The 23,754-nt window shown below is 36.0% G+C and overlaps 1 protein-coding gene across 1 annotated transcript in view; it reads left to right on the top strand.

Moving 5' to 3' along the window:
- Window positions 1–15,043, top strand: part of Itfg1 (integrin alpha FG-GAP repeat containing 1) — a 209,481-nt gene extending 194,438 nt beyond the window's left edge. The window contains exons 15-18 of the mRNA XM_070011952.1: window positions 7,559–7,683; window positions 8,404–8,486; window positions 11,897–12,014; window positions 13,904–15,043. Of these exons, the coding sequence (XP_069868053.1) occupies window positions 7,559–7,683; window positions 8,404–8,486; window positions 11,897–12,014; window positions 13,904–13,963 (386 nt within the window). The 3' untranslated portion in view covers window positions 13,964–15,043. The remainder of the gene's footprint in view (window positions 1–7,558; window positions 7,684–8,403; window positions 8,487–11,896; window positions 12,015–13,903) is intronic.
- Window positions 15,044–23,754: the final 8,711 nt, after the last annotated feature.

The following is a 23,754-nucleotide window of genomic DNA, read 5'->3' on the forward strand; positions in this document are numbered from 1 at the left end:
CAATGAAGTATGGGCCACTGGCCTGATTTATAAGAAATAAGAATGCCATATTAACTGGAATCCTTGACTAGGTATAAAATGGTGTAGGTGCCCAGATCATATCTAGAACCGCATAAATACTACAATGGCAAGTAGGGAAAAAAAGAGAGAAGAATCATTGGAAAAGATTAGGTTATGTCCTGTCACAAAAAGTCCTTTTTCTAAAACAGTGAGACAAATATCACACTTCCTTTGCACCTAAAAATGATGATGATGGGTGAAGGGTGTGGGATTTGGAATTAGGCTGCTGAAATTAAATCCCAGATCCATAACTTTACTAAGTTGTAACTGCCGTTATATCGGTTTTTATTTTAATTAAATTATGTAACCTCTTGATGTACAAATAGTATTTTCATAGTGTCATTGTGTAGACATACTGAGCTAATATACAAGAAAACATTTGCCATAGTTTTAGGGATATTGTAAGCATTCGGGATTTGTCCATTTTTTTATGATTACTTAGATTGTATTTGGTTTGATTTTTATACATTGGCCTCTTTCAGTGTTCTTTCCTTGATTTTAAATGATGTTGATATACTGTTGTCAATTTGAAACTAACAAATACTTCTTGCAATTATTTTTCTCTTCAAAGTGACATAAAACATGGGTTATTTATCTCACTTTTACACTATGTAGAGCCCTGAGTTCAAAACCCAATACCACACACACACACACACACAAAAAGAAAAAAATAGCTAAAATATAAAAGGGAATTCCTGGAAGACTATTCAAAAAATCTATTTAATTACTCAAAAAAAACTATAACATATTCTTAGGAATCTAAAACAAAATGAGTATATGTGTAAAAAGTTAAACATCTTGTTAAATAGAATCATTCTGCCTGACATTGAGACCATGCTTAAGCAAGAAATGAAAGGTGAGGGTGTCCTGTGATCTATGTGAGCTTTGAAAGCCTACTTTCACATTCAAGTCTTCTGGACAAAGGGTAGAAAACATGGAGGTCATGTATTTAAGGAAATCTTATGATTAATCATTAGCCACTAAATTTTATTGAGCCAATTTTATTTATCCCTCTAGGATGCTAGACTTATGACAAGATCTGTTAAAATAGAAATAACAAAGAATTTAGGGGCAGGCACTTCAGAGAATAATTGGATCTACAGAATCAGAAAAGTCAGGAAAACTCTAGAAAAGCCACTGGATAAACATAAACTACAACAAAAACAAAAAACTCTGAGGATAGATATATAATACCAAAGACAGTAAGTCCAGTTTGCAACAAAACTTCAAAGTCATGAAAATAAAAAGGAAAAAAAAAAGCCAAAAAGGTACATGAAGGGGACAGACTCTGGTCTTAGTAGATAGAGAATAAATCAACTATCTATATTAACTGCCGTACAGCTAATTGTGTAAAGTAATTAAAGGGAACTCTAACTGTGTCCAACTACACAGAAGAGATCAATAAAAATAAACATTATGTAGGTTAAAAAGTACAGAGCTACATTGAAGAGGAGTGGAGAGAGGGGACATCTTTGTCTCATTCCTGAATTTAGAGGAAATGGCTTTCGCTTTTCGCCATTAAGTATAATGCTAACTGTAGATTTGTCATACATGGCCTTTATTATATTGAGGAATGTTCCATGGAACATCTCCAGAGCTGTCATCATAAAGTGGTATTAGATCCTTTTTTCTAAATCTATTCAGATAACCATGTGGTTCTTGTCCTTGCTTCTGCTGATGTGCTAAATTGCATTAATTGACTTGCATATATTGAATCAGCTTTGCATCCCTGGTATGAATCCTGTTTGATCATAGTGTATGATTTTTTTGATGAATTGTTGAAGTCAACTGACCAAAATTTTGTTGAGAAGTTTTGCATTGATGTTCATCAAAGAAATGGGTCTAGAGTTCTCTTTCTTTGATGAGTCCGTGTCTGGTTTTGGGATGAGGGTTATGCTGGCTTCATAGAAGCCAGTTTTGTAGTAACTTTCAGTTTCATTGAAGAGTTGGAGAAGTAGTGTGTGTTCTGCTTTGAAGCACTTGTAGAATTCAGCTGTGAATCTATTGGATCCCTGGGCTTTTCTGAGATGGGAGTTCTTTTTTTGGTGTGTGTGGGGGGGGGGGGGGGTCCGGTCTTGAGCCTGAACTCTGGCCTGGGTACTGTCTCTCAGCTCTTCAGTTCAAGGCTAGCGCTCTACCACTTGAGCCACAGCACCACTTCTGGCTTTTTTTTTCTGCTTATGTGGTGCTGAGGAATCGAACCCAATGCCTCATGCATGCAAGGCAAGCACGCTACCACTGAGCCACCTTCCCAGCCCCTGGGATGAGAGGTCTTTTATTGCTGTTTCTATTTCAATGCTTGATATGGGTCTGTTTAGTTGGTTTAAATCTTCTCAGTTTAGTTTGGGCATAGCCACCTAATCTTCAATAAGGAAGCCAAAAAAATAGGATGGAAGAAAGACAGCCTCTTCAGTAAATGATGCTGGCAAAATTGGTTAAACACTTGTAGAAAACTAAGGTTAGATCTTTGTATATCACCCTGCACCAGAATCAACTCCAAATGGATCAAAGACCTCGAAGTCAAAGCAGATACCCTGAAAACATTACAGGAAGGAATAGGAAAAACTTTAGGGCTTCTTGGCACAGGTGGAAATTTTCTTTAAAAAAGACCCAAAAACACAACAAATCAAAGAAAGCTTGGACAAATGGGATTGCATGAAACTGCAGAGCTTCTGCATGGCAAAGGACATAGCAAGCAATATCAAAAGAAAGACCACAGATTGGGAGAAGACTTTTACTAGACATACCACAGACAAGGGCCTCATATCTGAAATATACTTAGAACTCAAAAAATTAAATCCCCTAAAAACAAATCCTCAAAGAAACAACCAACCTATTAATAAGTGGGCTAAAGACGTAAAGAGAGACTTCTTTGAAGAGGAAATAAGAATGGCCAATAGACACATGAAGAAAGCTCACCTTCATTAGCCATAAAAGAAATGCAAATCAAAACAACATTGAGATTGCACCTCACCCAAGTTAGAATGGCTATAATCAAGAAATCGAATAACAACAGATGCTGAAGGGGATGTGGCCAAAAGAGAACTCTACTGCACTGTTGGTATGAGTGTAAACTTGTTCAACCACTTTGGAAAGCAGTATGGAGGTTCCTCAAAAGACTACACATTGAGCTCCCCTATGACCTAAGATTCCCACTTCTGAGCATTTACCCAAATGACCACAAACAAGACCATACTAAAGCTACCAGCACAACTATGTTTACTGGAGCAATATTCACCATAGCTAAGATATGGAACCAACCCAGATGCCCCTCAGTAGATGAATGGGTCAAGAAAATGTGATACACACACACACACACACACACACACACACACACACAGAAATTCTATGCTTCCATCAGAAAGAATGACACTGCCCATTTGTAAGGAAATGAATGGACTTGGAAAAAAATCATATTAAGTGAAGTAAGCCAGACCCAAAGAAACATAGGTCTGTGGTCTCCCTTATTTGTAATAATTAGTATACATCTAGGATAATCTTAGCAGATGGGCAGTGTAGCGCAATAGCTATGTGCATATGACTATATAAGATCATGCTAAGTGAAATGAACTCTGAGACATGGACACAAGAGGTTTTTCTTTGTTGTTGTTCTCAATGTACTACATGATTTCTTTTTTCTTTTTGTTTTCCCCCTATAGTTTATCCCCTGTTGTCACTGCATTCAATTTTAGTACACTGGATATTGTATATACATTTATCTGTACTAGGGAAGGGAAGGGGAAGAACAAAATGGTGAGGTAAAGGACAAAGGGGAACCAACCTATGCAACAGCGATACAAGACAATATGTTGGAAATACGTTGGGCAGGGGGAATTAGAGGGGAGGGAAAGAGGGAGAACATGAGAGAAGGAGTAACAAATTAGACAAAAATTGTAATCTCTACCTTACTCATGTAACTGTAATCCCTCTGTATATCACCTTTACAATAAATTTTTAAGTACACTAACAAAAATTGAGTAGAGTTCTCAGCAACAGATTTTCGTTAACAAAACGATCCTCAAATTTGTATATGTTATCAATTCCAAGTATTTACTCTGAATTACAGAAAAAAAATGAAATTACATCTCAAAGACCTAGGAAGGCACCACCAGGGATACCAATATTTGTAATAGAAATTTTAGGATGAAATAAAAGGAGAGAAAGTGGAAGGAAGACTATCTGAAGAAATAATGTATAATGAATCCACCCTAATATTAATTGGAATATCTGGGGAGCTCAGCAAACCAAGCAGAATAAACTCACAAATCTGTACTCGTACACATCATAGTCAAACTGTAAAGAAACAGCTTCTTGAAAGTAGCAAGAGAAATAATTCATCAAATTTAAGACATCTTCAATAAGGTTAACAGTTGATGGTTCATCATGAGAAATGATAGAGGCTAGAAGGCAGGGGTAGTACATTCAAAGTGCTAAAAGAAAAGGAGAAAATAGTACTATCTATCAAGGATTCTATATCTGACAAAACTATCCTTCCAAAATGACATTTTTTTAGACATTCCTTGATAACCAGAGACAGAACTTATCGCTAGCAGTATCTGAAAACTATGGGAGCCCTTCAAGCTGACCTGAGGGACACTAGTCAGTAACTTGAATACACACAAGTCAGTAAATGTTCCTGGCAATGTTAACTGTCGACATAAGTATGTAGAACCTATCTGGTTTAAAAGACAGATTACACCTGTAATCCCAACACTCAGGAAGATCAAGAGCTCAAAGTCAGCCCAGGTTACATAGTGAAGACCCTATTTCAAAATCTATATGGAAAAGAAAATATTTAATAAAACAAAGCATCAATGGATAAATAAAAGAATTTTGTAAACATAAGATACATGAAATAAACAGCAAATAGTACACATAAAATACTGCCGTACAATACACTCAATGTAAATGAAACACAAATGAGAGTCAGACTGAATTTTTAAAAACCCTAAATACATATGCACTTCACAAAAGAGCCCAAAAATACATGAAATATTAAAATGAGAAATAGATGATTTCATACTAATTGGCACCAGACATGGAGATGTCCCCTATGGTCCCAACTACTCAGGAGGCTGAGGTGGAGGATCACGTGCTAAAGAAGTTTTAAAACAGCCTAGGCAACATAGTGAGACCCCAAGAAAAGATAATGTGAGATGAGGAGAGAAGAGAGGGAAAGTGGGGGTGGGGGTGCAAAAGGGGAAGGAAAGGAAGAAGATCAGGCAACTTGTTTCAGATTGTTGTTATTATTTAATAGGCATTTCCAAGCAATAACTTTCCCCATTAAAACTGTCATAGCAGCAAGGCATTGGTGGCTCACTCCTGTAATCCTAGCTACTCAGGAGGCTGAGATCTGAGGATTGAGGTTTGACGCTAGCTTGGACAGGAAAGTCTGTGAGACTCTTATTGCCAATTAACCATCTGAAAATAGAAATTGGAGCTGTGGCTCAAAGTGGTAAAGCACTGGCCTTAACCATAAAAGCTCAGGAATAGTGCCCTGGGGCAAGGGAGGGGATAGAGTAGGGAACGACTGTCTTAGTTGTACTCTGTAGGTTTTGTAGATTTTGATGTGTTGTACTTTTTTACATATACATCAAAGTATTTTCTAATTTCTTGTGACTTTTCCTTCATCCCATTGTTTACTTTGGATTTTTTATTTCCACATATTTATGAATTTTCAAAATATTCCACTAGTGATTTTTAACATCATTGAAGTATCATTGGAAAAGGAAAACCAAAATAATCAAGTGGCAGGAAATAATTGAAATAGGCAATACAGACAGCAAAATAATTCAACCAAAGATTTTTATTTTTGGTGGGTCATAGGGCTTGAACTCTGGGCTTGGACACTGTCCCTGCACTCCAGCTCAAGGCAAGCACTCTACCACTTGAGCCACAGCACCACTTCCGTTTTCTAGTGGTTTATTGGAGATAAGAGTCTCACAGACTTTACTGCCCAGGCTGGCGTTGAACTGCAATCCTCAGAGCTCAGCCTCCTGAGTAGCTAGGATTACAGGCATGAGCCACCGGTGCCCAGCCCAAAGATTTTTTTTTTAAGTATTAACAAATTAACCAGGCACCAGTGGCTCATACCTAGCTACCCAAAAGACTGAGATCTGGTGGACTGCACTTCAAAGTTAGCCTACAGTCATGACTCAAGCAATAGAGGACCAGCTATGAACAAGAAAATCAGGTGAGAGTATGAGACCCTGACTTTAAGCCCAGATACCTTCATTAAAGAAAAAAAAACTAGTATTAAGTTGATAGACCTTCAGTTAGACTTAATCAGAAAAAGAGATTATAATTACTAAAATCCAGAATGAAAGAGACTACTACTAACCTTACAGAAATAAAAAGGAATATAATGACATATAATGACACAAATGATCAATAAGTGCATAAGAAGAAAACTCAACATCATTAGTCATTAGGGAAATTCAAATAAAATATCCAGTGGGTTATTATTTCACAACAGTTAAAGTTGTAACCCAGAAGACAATAAGTATAGATGCAGAATAATTGGAAGTATCTTTATACACTGCCGGTAGGAATATGAAATAGTGGCACCTTATTACTTGACGCAAAATAATTATACATATTTATGAGTGCAGTGTGACATTTCAGTATATTATACAATCTATAAATGATCAAATCTGTTATTTCCCATATCTATCACCTCACACCATTTCTTTGTGTTAGTAGCATTCAAAATCTGTGTGGTAGCTATTTAGATATATACAATTAATTGCTGTCAACCATACTTGACCAATATAGTTATTCCTCCCATCAAGCTATGCTATAGCTAGTTTAGAAAGCAGATCTGTAGTTCCTAGTGATGCTAAACACTCTTAGGTCTATAATCAAAAGACAGGAAAACAAACATACAAAAAAGTATATTAATTCCACATTAATATTCATAATAGCAAAAAAGTAGAAATTACCCAAACATCCATCCATCAAATTACTTAATGAAACAAAATGTAGTGTATATAATATAATGATATGTTATCTGGAAGTTAGACAATGAAGTAAATGCCTGAACCATGAGAGCATTAAGCTAGGTGAAAGCCAGTTGAAAACAGACCTTACAATGTATGAGGGCAGCTGTGTATGAAGTCTTCAGAGACAGGAAGCAATTTCTTTACACCTAAAAGTGTGGTGGCTGGAAACAAGTTAACACTGCTGGTGTGGAGTTTCTTTTTTAAGTAACTCAAGTGTCACATATATATTACAGTATTTCAGGATACTCTTCAGATACACCAAAACACTTAACTGTACCCTTTTATATAGGTAATTTTTAATGTCAATTAAATTTTAAAGCTGTTTCATTTTGTAAACATAAATTATTAATATTAATGAAGTAAACATTTGCTTTGCATTGTTGTACCTTAAGAATAAGTTGTATTACCTGAATTCTGAACATTTTATCATTGTAATATTTGATGGGCGCAATGTTTCCAGCAATGATTTTTGTTTTGCTTTGTTTGAATAACCGCAGCTGCACAGCTCAGCCAGTCGGCACACTTAGCTCTTCAGCTACCATACAGTGTGCTTGGTTTAGGTCGAAGTGCAAATTTTCTTGACCATCTTCATGTTGGCATCCCTCGTCCATCTGGGGAGAAGGTAAGAATTTAGTTTGTTTATAATTACTCTGTTTTAATACCATTTAAATATTTGAGTTCAGTAATTTGAAATCAATTAAATTCGAATTCAAATAATTCAAGTATCTTTATTACCTTTAAAGAATAAAAGTATTGATTGGCACTGACTTGTTTAGCTTATCTTATATAGAGCATACCATGGTTGAAAATACTAGTTTTTTCATTTCTTTGCCCTTACACTTCACAACTTCCTATCTTCTCTTCCTACTTGCTTTTTTTCTACATTTTTCATCACTTAACAACCTAGAGAATATTTTACTAACATAACTAAAAGATTTTTAATATACCCATATACGTGTGCTAAACACAAATATAATATGTAGAATAATGTGTCATTTGTCAGTCTCCTCCAACTTGAGTAAGCAAAACTTATTCTTATCACTTTAAACATTGCCTGTGTTTGTCTAAGAAATATTTACTGAGAGAATGAATTCAGAAGACACAAAACAATCCTGCCCTAAAAGATCCTGACCTAAAAAGATCCGAAAATTTTACCAAAAAAAACCTATTTTGCACCACACACACACACACACACACACACACACACACACACACACACACACACGTACCTATCTTAATCCATACGTAGGATTTCAGCTTCTCAAAACACTTGAGATTGCTTCCTTATGTAGGAGAATATTTTTGTTTCTTAAATGTTCTAAGTATTAAATTTTTTTTCCAGTCAGTAAGAAAACAAGAGTGGACTGCAATCATTCCAAATTCCCAGCTGATTGTCATTCCCTACCCTCACAATATCCCTCGAAGGTAATGTCCTTGTTTAAAATGAATGTAGAAGCTATCAACTCTAAATTAGAACTTTTATCGACTATCTTATTCCTATTCTCTTCTCATGACATCCTGTCACTTAATTTCATTGTAGCAAATTTTAAATGACTAAGCACGTCTAACAAAAGGTGCCTGACATTTTTCATGAAGAACAATCAATCCATTCTTACTAGAAAACAAAGCAGTATTGGTTTGTCATGACTATAATAATACTTGCTGTTGAGGGTCTGAGAGCTGAAGATCAAAGTTTGAAGCCAACTGAGGCAGACAAATCATGAAACTCATATCTCCAAGAAAAAAAAAACGCTTATCTCCAGTAAAATGCCAGGACTGGAGGTATATCTCAAATGGTAGAGTACCAATCATGTTCAAAAAAGCCTCGAAGAGCATGAGGTTGTGAGTTCAAGCCTACTACTGGCAAAAATTAATTAATTAATTAAATCAGGTTAATTATTTGCAGATTTCTATATATTCTGATTAAATAAATTAGTCTTTGGTTTTTACTAGTTACAAATTGTAAAGTCTCAGCCTTTTTTTCTCAAAGTGTCAGTAATTGGATTCAGGGCCTACACAAAGCCAAGCCAGGCACTCCTGTTCTTTATGAAATTTTAGAGTGGGCAGTGTAAGTGGTATCTAGAATCAGTTCATGCATTTTTTTTTCATGTGTCTTTAGGGAAATCACAGTGTCTTAACATGGAATAGCAAGCATCAAAAGTAAAGCAAAATGCAGAAAAATATGTCGAATAACTGACAATGATTTTTAAGAAAATATATATGCATACATTCATACATGTCTTATCTCTGAAAAAATATATAAGAAATTGGTATGTATAGCTGCCTTCAAGTAGATAACTAAATACTGACTTTTTAGTCCTACTTCTTTACTAAAGTGCCTAATACTCCAAGTTTTTAGATTATTTAAAAAATAGTACTCCTAAAAGAACTAGTTTTAAGCCAACTGTATTTGTAAACATGCATGATTCCAGCACTCAAAAGACTGAGACAGTCACATAGTGACATGGTGTCTATGAGAGAGAAAGAGAGTGAGAAGAAGAAGAAGAGAATTGGGAGAAGGAGAAAGGAAAAAGAACTGATATTTGGGAACTGCGAGTATGGTACTCAGGAGTAGCTAACCTCAACTAGTTAGTAATATTTGTTTTCTTAAAGTAGCCTTCTGAATTTCTGAAAAATTTTGCAAATAGCTTTCCTCTATAAACTCAACATTTTTCATGTTCCTTTTACTCTTCCTAAAGTGTTCTTTTCAAATTTATGTACATAATAAAATTCAAATTGATTTTACTTTGAGGTGTATTTTAAAACTGACTAGAGGCTAACTTATGAACCAATAAATTTTAATTATCCCAAAATAAATCAATAGCCGTGTGTGGTTCATCAGAATGATCTTACTTTATTAAATTTTGTAAATGAAAATATAGCCATTTTCTAGTTCCAGGAAGAAGAAAAGAAATCTATGTCTCTAATCACTTGCAATGTCTTAGGCTTTTCAGGATTAGCAGGCTATAACATGTACTGTTTTAGGAGAAGAGCTAGTTTTGTTTATGCTTATAGCCTTTAGTCTTCATACTGCCATAATAAACAGTAAAGGACTAAAGTTGCTTTTATAGGTTTCAACATAAAGATCAGTACAAAATGTAAATCCTCTATATTAATTACTTTCAGTATGGTGAAATACAGTTTATAGGAGGAAGGATTTTTTGCTCACATTTTCAGAAGGTTTAGGTCATGGTTTCTTGGCCCTATGCACTTGAGCAGAACATCATGCAGACAGGAAGCAGAAAAAGAAAGAGGCCAAAGCAAGGTATAGCCCCCAACGGCCATGCTCAGTGACCTACTTCTTCCTGCTAGACCCCATGGCCTACCTTTTTAATCCCACCTCTGGATAATACCATCACATTAAGTGATTAGTACATTCCCTAGGTCAGAGCCTTATGATCTAGTCCTCTATGGAAATATCATCACTGACATAAACAGAAAGTACACACAGAGGTGAGTTTTACTAATTCCTTGCTTCTTGTTGGATCCAGACAAGCTAACAATGAAGATTTATCCATCACACCCTCCACTGTGACACGGAAATGGTAGAAGTTGTGCATCTATTTATACCCCGACATATAGTTGTTTCAGTTGGTCATACTACATGTGTGACCAAGGTGGAAAAGATAGTATTGGAAGGCTTACCAAGATCACAGTTTCATAGGCTTAGGATTCAATAGATCAGAATGCAAAAAATATGTCTTTGATTGTCGAAAGTTTATTATAAAAAAAAACAAATGAGGGGCTGGGAAGGTGGCTCAGAGGTAGAGCGCTTGCCTTGCATGCCTGAGGCCCTGGGTCCGATTCCTCAGCACCACATAAGCAAAAAGAAAAAAAAAGCCAGAAGTGGCGCTGTGGCTCAAATGGTAGAGTGCTAGCCTTGAGCTGAAGAGCTGAGGGTCAGCACCCAGGCCCAGAGTTCAGTCCCCACAACCGGACCCAAAAAAAAAAAAAAAAAAAAATGAGGGGCTGGGAAGGTGGCTCAGTGGTAGAGCACTTGCCTTGCATTCATGAGGCCCTGGGATCATTCCTCAGCACCATATAAGCAAAAAGAAAAAAGCCGGAAGTGGCGCTGTGGCTCAAGTGGTAGAGTGCTAGCCTTGAGCTGAAGAGCTGAGGGACAGCACCCAGGCCCAGAGTTCAGGCCCCACAACCGGACCCAAAAAAAACAAAAAACAAATGATACATTTACTAGAGAATAATTCTTAAAGCATCAAACTCAAAAATAGCAAAATATCTCTTTAAAAATTCTGCTTTCCCTGGTGTCATCCCCAACACCACATACAAAAAAAGAAAATCCTACTTCAGTTCTGAGAAAAATAAGAGCTCTGCTGAATCGTCAATCTTAGCAGCATAGAAATTTGATCCATGGGAAAAACAAAGATAGGAAATGGACTCATTACCTTGCTCATGTAACTGTAACCCCTCTGTACAGTATTTTTTTTTATTGTGAAAATATTATACAGAGGGGTTACAATCACATGGGCAACGTAATGAGTACATTTCTTATCAAGCATTGTAGCCTCCTCCTTTGTTTCCCCTTCCCATCACTTCCCATCCGCCTCCCCGCCCCCCCACCCAATCCTCCCCAACACCCCCCCCCCCCCCCGCACCAAAGTTGTAAAGTTCGTTTTCTGTACAGTATTTTTACAATAAAAAACATTTTAAAAAAAGAAATTTGATCCAACTTGTTTTACTTAAAATGAATAGCTACAAGAGTAAATGATTTAGTGAATGAAATTTTCATTAATTAATAAGGTATTTGGGAGTTTAGTCTCAGTTTAAGCTTGTGATTTAAGTTTCATTTTATAATTACAATATTTTGTTACCTACAGCTGGAGTGCCAAACTATATCTGACACCAAGTAACATTGTGCTACTCACGGCTATAGCTCTCATTGGGGTCTGTGTGTTCATCTTGGCAATCATTGGCATTCTACACTGGCAGGAAAAGGTTTGTTTATTTAAATGAAGCTGTAGTTTTGGTTTTATAGTAATTCATTGCTCTTTAAAAATAGTCTTAATGAGCTAAGGATGTGTCTGAGTGGTTGAGCACATGCCTAGCATGTGTGAGGCCATGGCTTTGATCCCTAAATAAACGAAAACAGTATTAAATACATAATTAGCAAGTTACAACAATGTCCTCCATAAAGCTTTTTGTGCCAAAAAAGAGGTATTTTCTTTGATTCTATCTATTCTCTTTGGCTTGTCGTGCATATCATCATAAGCATTTTTTGCTAACTCCAATCACCATATTTAATCCTATCTGGTCCCTTAAGAAAAAGAGAGCATGTTAATTATGCCATTATGTTTCCAATCACTCACAGTGCCAAAACAATAACATAATGTTTACATTCAGTTAAGTTTAAAATTGCTTAAAATGTAAGACCAAGGAAGAATCTACATACTGTGTCCATAAGCATTAGAATATAGTCTGATACTTTCCATAGCTCTTACTCTATGAAAGAAAGGAAATTAATTTTATCATTTTGCATGGGATCTGATAACAGCCTAAATACTTGGGGCTTACAACAATTATGATACAGTGGCTAAAAGTAGAAGTTTGAATGCAAGTATATATGTGGCCATGTACACAATGGCACAATGTGGCGTGGCACTGCGTAGTGTGGCACTGCAAGGTATAACGTGACACAACATCATGTACAGCTCCTCATGTGGCTCCTCCTGTGCTGTCAGCTGCTTTCAACCCTCCTCCCAAGTGTCTGCTCTAGGCCTTCACCTTCTTTCATACTATTCTACCGGTATGCAACGTGTTCCTCATTTCCATCTACAAAGATTCCTTACAAGCACTTCAAAACCAGTATTGTAAAGCCTCCTGTCTCCTCTTTGTTACCCACAAGATTAATCAGCTGCCCTTCTGATTCTTGCCTAGGCCAGAATCTCCTTGGTGCAGACTGCACATTCATGTATCCTCCCTGTTCTCTGATGTCATGCTCTCCCACCATCTCCCACAATTGCTCATACTTTTCTCTCACTTGGAATGAGTGTCCCACCACTGTTTCCAGTGTTCTTTTCCTCACCCAAAGCTAGAAGCAACTTTCTTTTTACTTTATATCCTGAAGTACAATGTAATATGTTTTACTTTTCTTCTTTCTAGTCCTTACATTCCTACAACAAAATATAAAACCTAGGATTTGTATGAGTATCTGCAAGATCAATACATGAACAAAAGACTACTTAATATATGTTGATATAATTCATTGGGATTCATTGATATCATCAGTGTTAAGAATGGGCAAAAAATGCAAGCATTGATTCTGTCCTTATAGAATCATAAGTGATTACAAGCTAATTATCTAATGAACATTTCTTGTTGGTTAAAAAACAATTATAAAATAGCTACTATAAACTACAAAATATTTTATAAGATCATTGTAATATAAGATTACGCCTATTAGCCAGTGTCAGTCACTAGTGCCTGTTATGCTAGCTTCTTGAAAGGCAAAACCTGAAGGATCACAAATTGAAGCTAATCCAGATAAAAAGTTCATGAGACCTCATTTCAACAAAAAGCTGGGCAATACTGGTTCACACCTATCATCAACTATGGCAGGAAGCATAAATAGAAAGATTGCAGTCCAAACTGGTCTGGGTCAAAATTGAGACCTTATTCTAAAATAATCAGAATAAAACAGACTGGAAATATGACTCACTTGGTAGAGCACGAGCTTAGCAAATGCAAGTTCAAAGCCCAGTATCACATACAAAAAAGTTCATATCTATTATCTATTAATTATTGGGTTTTTTAATTTATCAGTTTTATTTCAAAAATGTGTCTTACAAATATTTATCATTTAAAAACTACTATAAATTTTTTTTCAGAAAGCAGATGATAGAGAAAAGAGACAAGAAGCCCATCGGTTTCATTTTGATGCTATGTGACCTGGTATTGAACGATGGAAATCCTGCTCTTCTGATTAAGTACTAAATTTTCACTGATAAAAGGAAGTAGGGGATTTGGGATGTTATTTATAAATGATGCATCCATTGGAAATTATTAGAATGTATTAAAATAAACATGATCTGAATGTCTTACAAGGTCCTTTATTTAAAGCACTTTGTATACAGTCATTTGGGTTCTTGATTCAATAGTACTGTGCATTTTTGTTCCTTTGTGGAATGTGTTGCATGTATTCTGGGGTCTGTGTATTTATAATCTTATTAGAGTAATGATGATGGGAAAGACATGTAAATAAAAATATTTAAATGAGCAGTGTTTTTTGTTCCACTTGAATCACTCTTGCTTCTTACAATGTAAATTATCCTTTGGTAAATGAATCACAGATAAAGTTTTAAACAGTCACCTTACTGACAGCAGAACAAGGTCTTATGGATGGCATACAATACAGTAACTGCTTTGGCTTTGGCATCACAGTAAAACAAACTTGCCTTAAACTTGTGTAAAGTGTTTAGCATGGTGCCCAACACACAGAAAGTGTAAGCACAAAGATATCTATCACTATTATTATTTTAGGTGATTTTATTAGATGTCTACAACTAATTATATTCTTTGAAAACTTGAAATTTTCAGAAGCTCGCCTGCTAAAGATTACATATTAGCTAAAAGTTGGAAAACTAATTCTTATCTGTGTGGTTAGTGAAAAGTATCCCATTTCATTGAAAGTGTAGTGGCATCCTAACACAGGAAAGAGCTCTGCAGCACACCAAAATTTTCACATGCTTGGGATTCCAAAGTCAATTATATTCAGACCTCAGTGCAAATTTTATATTATCAAGTCATATTGCAAAAATTTATTTGAAGAGGTCTTAAATCTAATATTGAGAAAAATATTTACATATCAAGGTTAATGATTTTCTATTTGAACATGTCATGGCTTCTAAAATACAAAAATAATGAAAATAATTTGCTCATGTTTTTCTTTATATTTCACTGTGATTGGCATGTGTTTAGTTTACTTTGAATGTAAGCATGTATGTCTTAATAAATATTCCCTACTGGAACATAGTGTCATGGTGTATTTTTAAATAATTCTTTTGCAGCATGAAGTGACCTTCGAGGTTAACTTATGTGCACCGGAAGATTGAAGTAAAAGGACTCATTATTCAGGAAAGTCCTGCATAGGGTTCTGAGTTGATGTGACTTTTCTCCTCCCCTGCTCTGTTTTCAACACAAAGTAAAAAAGGTAGGTCTTTATAATCCCCCATATTCATCATTTATACCAAGAAAAAAAATAATAAACACAATACCAAAAGTGAAAAGACTTTTAGAGTAATGTTTTAGAGGTATGAGGTTTGAACTAGGGGCCTCATACTTTCTAGACGTGTACTCTGAGCACTGAGTTGTGTCTCTAGCACTGTTTTTTGCTGCATTTTTTGAGATAGGTTCTCTCTTTCTGAGCACAACTCCAGACATGATCTATGTTGGGCCATGTTAGACTTCCCATTTTGCCTAAGGAAAACAGCTACATACCCCTAGGTCCAGCTCTCATTTGAGAAGGGGTCTCTAACTTTTCTGCCTAGACTAGCCTTGAACAACAGTCCTATCAGTTTCAGCCTTCCAAGAATGTATGTATATACCACTAACACTCAGCTAAAATAATTTTATACCAATATATCTACAAGTTTATTTTTAAAAAATGACTATCTTGTAGGAAGGAAAATATCACCAAAACTAAAGGGAGAAAAAAATGCCACTACTTGAAGATGTTGAAATATGGTGTCCAAACCCACTACCAAGAATAGAATATTTATGTTGGGTGCTAGTGGCTGCTGTTTATAATTCTAGCAACTCAGGAGGCTGAGATCTGAGAATCATGATTCAAACCAGCGATGGTGGTAAAGTCCATGAGACTTTCCAATAAACTACTCAGAAAAAGCCAGAAGTGGTGCTATGGTTCAAGTGGTAGAGCACAAAGAGGCTCAGGGACAGCACCCAGACCCTAAGTTCAAGTCCCAGCACAAAAAGGGACCAGAAAAAAAAAAAAAAGATTTAGTCTGATAGTTACGTAAGTTAGGTAATGAGTATATTTCTTTTACAACAATGTCACCCTTCTATTGCTCTTGCTATGTCTGTTTTTAAGATTAATTTTAAATTATAAAAAAGAAAAAACAGCCCCCCAAAAAACTTACAGAGGAGAAAACTGAAGGAAAACACAAGGAAGAAATCCTGCACACAGTCCTTGGCAGGACACAAGAAAGGAAAATGGTACTTCACAGCTCCTATGAAAGGCTAGATTTTCTCTAAGATGAAAATTTCAGGCTTTGTATTATCCTTTATAAAACAAGATCCAGAAATATACTCTTTAAATATTCCTATTAGCAAATGACATGATTGTCTACCTAGAAAATCTTTTAAGGAATCTACACACACACACATACATGAGTCCAACAAGGTTGAATGAGGATAATTCAAAAATCCTATTTATATAAAATGAGAACAAGTAATTGAAAATTGACATTTTTCAAAATAAAACTTCAAGAACCAGAATAAACAGGCACTAGCTCATGCCTATAATCCTACTCAGAAAGCTAAGATTTGAGGATCCAAGTTCAAAGCCAGTCAGGGCAGGAATATCTATGAGGCTGTTATCTCCGATTAGCCATGGAAAAGCCCAAGGCCCTGCATTCAAGTCCCAGTACCTGCACATAAAAATAAAAAGATCCCAAAATAGAAATTCACAGGTAAAAACATAGCAAAGCATACAAAGGATCAATATACTAAGAACACAAACAAAATAGTTGTGAGAGAAGTCAAGAAAGACTTCAATGAAAAATCACTGTTCACAGATTAGAAGACCATTACAAGACATCCATGAGCTCCAACACAATTTCTGCATTGCATCCCATCCCTATCAAAATTCACAAAGCAGTATGCTTTTGTAAACAGACAAGATTTTTATACAATTTATATGAGGGGGAAAAAATAGCTTATCATGAGAAGACATTGTGGAAGAAATCAAACTACCTGACTTTAAAACTTAGAATTAAACCTGATACTGGTGGTTCACACTTACAATCATTAACTCCTCAAGAGGCTGAATCTAAGGATTCCAATTTGAAGCCGGCCCAAGCAGGACACTCTGTGAGACATCTCCAGCAAAAAGCCAGAAATGAACTATGGCTCAAGTGGGAGAGCACTAACCTTGAGCAAAAAAGCCAAGCAAAGCCAGGTGCTGGTGGCTCATGCCTATAATCCTAGCTACTCAGGGGGCTGAGATCTGAGGATTGCAGTTTAATGCCAGCCCAGGCAGGAAAGTCAGTGAGACTGTTATCTCCAATTAATGACCAGAACATCAGAAGTGTTGCTGTGCCTCAAAGTGGTAGAGCACTAGCCTTGAGCAAAAGAGCTCAGGAATAGCACCAAGACCCTGAGTTCAAACCCACAACTTCAGAAAGAAAAGAGAGAGATGAGGAAGGAAGGGAGGGAGGGAGAAAGAAAGGAAGCAAGCAAGCAAGCCAAGAAAGAGGATGAAACCCCAGTACTGGAACAGAAAAATAAATAAAATTTTTATTTTTAAAAAAGCAGCTTATTATAACTTTCTCTTCAAGATAGTGTATTTTGGCAAAGAAATAAGTAGGTCAATAGAATCCAGAAATGAACTCAACCCACACAGATACAGTTATGTGACCTTTGAGAAAGGTGTAAAAATGATTCATGAAAAGATGTTCAACAGTGTAAGAATGACTGTATGTAAAGAGAGAATAAAAGAATCATGGCATCACATCTTATGCAAGAATTGACTCAAATAATTGAAGACTTCAGGAATATAAAGCTATGAAACTCTTAGAAGAAAACCTTCATGAATGAGTACTAGGCAGCCTCCTTAAAAAAATAATACCAAAGTACAATCCATCAAAGCAAAACACTTCATCTGAATTTTTAAAAAATGCTTGTTTTGCCAATGATGTTTTTGAGAGAAGGAATAAATAAGCTAAACAGATAAAGTAGTTGCAAATTACATTTCCAGGAAAGGACTTGTATCCAAACTGTACCAAGAGCTTTCACAAGTCAACAATACAAAAACCAATTTAAAAACTGGGTAAAAAATTAAAGACACTTCAACACAGAAGCCACATGGATGACAAATAATCAATGAAAAGAAAAGATAGATGCTCATCATCATTAGCAATTAAGAAACTGCACATTGAAGACATAGGGAGATACCACTATGCACATATTATAATAACTAAACATTAAGGATGAAGAATAACTGGATTTTCACACATTGCTAGAGAAATGTAAAATAACAAAGCCATTCTGGAGGACGATTTGGAAATTCTAAAATACATACTTCTGTACAAAATGGAATTTTGAAAAACGTAACAATAGTATGAACAAAAAGTATCTTTCATTCTGTCTCTGTGGAATACAATAGAAAACTTTTCTGATAAACACTGAATAAACCTTCAACAAACCCACATCTCTATCAAGTTCATGGAAAGGAAGACTCGAAATTATAAAGATGTCCATTCCCAACCAACATCACTCAATATCCCAGTCTCTCTGGAGCTAGCCCATCTGGGTAAAGCTACTGATTGCTGACAGGCCCCAGCCCTACCCACAACCAAGCTCCTCACAGCAACTCCAAGCTAGAGGAAACAGCCACCTCCCTCTTTTGTGATACTCAAAGTAGATCCCCCTCTCACTGAACTAACATGGGAAGAGAGACATAAAGTGCTAGGTTAGGCAGAGCTTCCTTCTGCCTGCTCAAACAAATGATTTAAGAAACCAACCAAGCCACAGGAAAACCAAACACCACAAGCAAACCAGAGTCTCCACCAAGAGACTGGTTACGGACAAAGGGGAGACACAAGATTCCCCTCAAAAAAATTCAAAAAACTCTTTTTTCTACCTAATTTTTTAACTGTTTTCTATCCTTTTCATTTTTTGGGTTTGGTTTTTGACGTTTTTTAGTTTGTCTTTTTTGTTTTTTGGTTTGTTTGTTTGTTTGTTTGTTTTTTGCTTATGTGGTGCTGAGGAATCGAACACAGGGCCTCATGCATGCAAGGTAAGCACTCTACCACTGAGCCATCTTCCAAGCCCATGTTTTTTGGTTTTTTTTTAATATTCTCTTTATACTCTTTTCCCTTTTGGTCCTTTTTGGGGTTTTTTTGCCTTATTTAATTGTTATTCTGTTCATCACAGATATATACCTGTCTTCGTTTATTAGACCTTGTCCTTCATTTTGTGCATACTTAATTCAGATATTGATTACTCAATTCACAAAAGCCCAGCCTTAACTCCTTTAATTGTAGAATCATTTCTTTATACTTATCTAAGTTTTTAAGTGTGTTTCATTTTAAATTTTTTATTTTTCCTTTTTCCTTATCTTGCTTCTCCTTTCCTTCTATCCCTTCCCTCTCTCTGAAGTTAGGTCCTGGTTATATTCCCTCTCTCACTTTCCTTTCCTACATTCCTCCAATCTTATTTTCTCCTCACAATTCTCCCTGAACCTATTAATTTCTGGCCTGCTGACTCCTTCTTTGATTTATCTTAGTCCATTGATCCCTAGTTGTTTGTTGTTGAACTAGATTGTATCTGTTCGTACTCATTCTGATTGCTTCAATCTCTTTGGGCTCTGGTTGCTACTTGCCTTAAAATAGTGTTCTAGCTCAGCATTGGTTTGGTTATCATACCAAAAGGGGCAGAACAAGCAGAAACAAAAGAAAAATGGCAAGTCCAGCTACTTCAACTCTCACTCATGATAATCAGGCAACAGAGCAATTAATGAATAATAAAAAGAAGAGTTCCAAAATGCTCTACAAACACTACTGGTAAATATGCTGAATGAAAAGATTGAAAGCCTGAAAAGGTCTCAGTATGAGCATGATAGGGAAATGTGTGAGTGGGATAGGGAAATATGTGAGTGTGATGAAGCTAAACAAATATTAATACAGGAATATTGGGAGCATGAGAGGCTAACCAAGGATTAACACAAGAAAATTGTGAGCATGATGAGGCTAATCAAAGATTAGTAGAAGTATGTGAGCAGGATGAGAGTAGACTAAGATTAATGGGGGCATTCATGGAATCCACAGAGAGCTGGAGGTATCCAGGGAGGCCACAAAGGGAATGCTGAATGAAGTCCAACAGAAGGAAAGGGAGTCCAATGAACCAATCAACTAAGGGATTTGAGAATGAACACTGAAAATCAAATTAAGGAATTAAAGAAGTCCATACAAGAGCTAAAACAAAGTTCCAACAAATAATTTGAAACCAGCAAATCTGACCAATTAGAAGGAAAGGAAATAAAAAACAAAGTAGAAAGTCTTGACAGTAGACCATGCAGAAGATCGAATCTCGGGGATTGAAGACAGCCTAAATATTATACAAAAAGAAGAGACAACTATCCAAGACAACTCCAAGAAATATTATAGATCTATTCAACAGTTAGGAGGCACCATAAGAAGGCCTAATTTGAGGATAATGGGTGTAGAGGAGCACCTAGAGAAGTTAATGGTATATGAAATTTATTTAACAGGATCCTAGCAGAGAACTTCCAAAACATGCAAAAAGATAAGCCTATTCAGATACATGAATCCTTTAGAACCTCAAATAGACCAGACTAGAACAGGACATCCAACCATCACATTATAATCTACACAGGATCAATCCAGAACAAGGAAAAGATCCTTAAATCTGTCAAGGAGAAAAGATCAATCACCTATAAAGGAAAACCAATCAGAACAACTTCAGATTCCTCAGCAGCATCAATTAAAGCAAAAAGAGCCTGGAATGATGTATATGATGCCATAACAACAAACAACTATCAACCAAGAATACTGTACCCAGCTAGACTCTCCTTCAAAACAAAAGGTCAAATAAAATCCTTCCACAGCCAAGAAAAATTGAAACAATATATCTCCACCAAACCAACCCTACAAAAGATACTTAAAGATGTCCTAGAAAACCAACAAGACCACACAGAAAATCAACAAGACCACAATAAAGGCCAAGAAACAGTCCCCAAACAGAGAATCCAAGAAATAGAGGAAGAACCCAGTTAGCACAGCCCCCAAGAAGGTAGATAGCAAGGCAGGAACTACCAAAAACCTCTCAGTCCTAACTCTCAGTATTAATGGACTTAACTCTCCAATTAAGTGGCATAGACTGTAGTTGGATCAAAAAGCAAGATCGTTCTATCTGCTGCCTTCAAGAGACACACCTTGCCCACAAAAAGAAACATATTCTGAAAGTGAAAAGCTGGAATAAAATCTATCAAGCAAATGTCCCCCATAAACAGGCAGAAATTGCAATCCTAATATCAGATAAAATACTCTTGAAATTAAAATGAGTGATAATAAAGAAAGCCATTACGTACTAATTAAGGGGACCTCTCCCTCAGGAGGATATTACAATTCTAAATATCTACTCATCAAATAACAGAACACCCACATTTATCCAACAAACACTACTTTTGCTAAAATCACACACAGATCCAAAGAACTTTAACACACCACTATCCCCACTGGATAGATCAACCCAGCAAAAACTCAACAGAGAAACCTCACACCTAAACAAATATATATATCAGCTATACTTACCAGACATCTACCAAATATTTCACCCAGCAACATTACAATACACATTCTTCTCAACAGCACACAGAACATTCTCCAAAACAGACAACATTTTAGTTCACAAAGCAAAATTGTCCAAATTCAGAAACCTTTAAATTATGTCCTGCATCCTCTCACACCACAGGGAATATAATTAGAATTCAACACCAAAAGCCACCAAAGAAAATCCTGTAACACATGGAGGCTGAACAACACACTGTTGAACCATAGAAGAGATTAGAAAGGAAATTCAAATGTTCATGATATTTAACAAAAATGAACACACAAATTACCAGTTCCTCTTGGAAACAGCAAAGGCAGTACTCAGAGGCAATTTTATAGCTCTGAATTCCTACATCAACAAATTTGATAGATCTAAAATAAACAATTTAATGAGGTACCTGAAGCTCCTTGAAAAAGAGCAACAAGCTAAACCCCAATCCAGTAGATGGAAACAAATAATTAAAATTAAATCAGAATTAAATGAAATATAGTCCAAAAAAGTAGAAATCAGACTCAACAAAACAAAGAGTTGGTTCTTCAAAAAAAATAAACAAAATTGACAGGCCCTTAGCAAATCTTATTTAAAAAAAAGAGAGAACACACCAAAATAAACTCACAGATGAGAATGGTAACATCACCACAGAAACAACCAAGATTCAGACCATTATAAGGGAATACTACTCAAATCTGGAAGAAATGGATGATTTTCTAGGAAATATTGACATGCCCAAACTAAACCAAGATGACTTAAACCAACTTAACAGACCCATATCAAGCATCAAAATAGAAACAGCAATAAGAGAACTCCCACCCAAGAAAAACCCAAGACCAGATGGATTTACAGCTGAATCCTATAAGGCCTTCAAAGCAGAACGCACACCAATACTCCTCCAACTCTTTAGTGAAATTGAAAATGAAAGTTCACTACCAAACTCTTTCTATGAAGCCATCATAACCCTCATACCAAAACCAGGCATATAAAACTTCTCAACAAAATTTTGGCTCATCGACTTCAACAACTCATAAAAAAACATACACTATGATCAAACAGGATTCATTTCAGGTATGCAAAGCTGGTTCAATATACACAAATCAATTAATACAATTCATCACATCAACAAGAGCAAGGATAAGAACCACGATTATCTCAATAGATGCAGAAAAAGCATTCTACAAGATCCAACACCCTTTTATGATGGCAGCTCTGGAAAAACTAGGAATCCATGGAACATTCCTCAATATAATAAAGGCTGTGTATGACAAATCTACAACCAGCATTATTCTTAATGGCAAAAAGCTAAAGCCATTTCCTCTAAATTCAGGAATAAGACAAGGATGTCCACTCACTCCACTTCTGTTCAATATAGTATTCAAATGTCTAACTACAGCAAGAAGACAAGATGAAAACATAAAGGGGATCCAATAGGAAAAGATGAAGTAAAATTCTCCCTCTTTGCAGATGACATGATCTTGTATTTAAAGAACCCCATGGAATCCACTCCCAAGTTACTCAAGCTGATTTGAAACTCTGGCAAAGTAGCAGGATACAAAATTAACCATCAAAAATCAATCGCTTTTCTGTATGCCAACAATGAGAAGAGCTCAGCTGAACTCAGGAAAGCAACTCCTTTCATCATAGTCCCACAAAAAATAAAATACCTAGGAGTTAACTTAAGAAGTGAAGAACCTCTATGATGAAAACTTTTAAAACCTGAAAAAGGAAATTATAGCAGAACTAAGGAAGTAGAAAAACCCTTCTAAACTCCTGGATTGGGAGGATTAACATCGTGAAAATGGCAATATTGCCAAAGGCTGTCTACAAATTCAATGCGATACCTATCAATATCCCAACTTCATTCTTCAATGAAACAGAAGCAATCCAAAAATTCATATGGAGCAAAAACAGACCCCTAATAGCAAAAACAATCCTTAGCAGCAAGAACAGTGCTGAAGGAATATCAATACCAAATTTCAAACTCTACTATAAAGCCATAGTAATCACAATAGCTTGGCACTGGCACAAGAACAGACCTGAGAACCAATGGAATAGAACCGAAGACCCAGAAATGAACCGAGAGACTATAGCCACCTAATCTTTGATAAGGGAGCTAAAAAAAATAGAATGGAAGAAAGACATCCTCTTCAGTAAA

Source organism: Dipodomys merriami, unplaced genomic scaffold (assembly GCF_024711535.1).
Source record: "Dipodomys merriami isolate MVZ:Mamm:240054 unplaced genomic scaffold, mDipMer1.0.p SCAF_85, whole genome shotgun sequence".
Lineage (NCBI taxonomy): Eukaryota > Metazoa > Chordata > Mammalia > Rodentia > Heteromyidae > Dipodomys > Dipodomys merriami.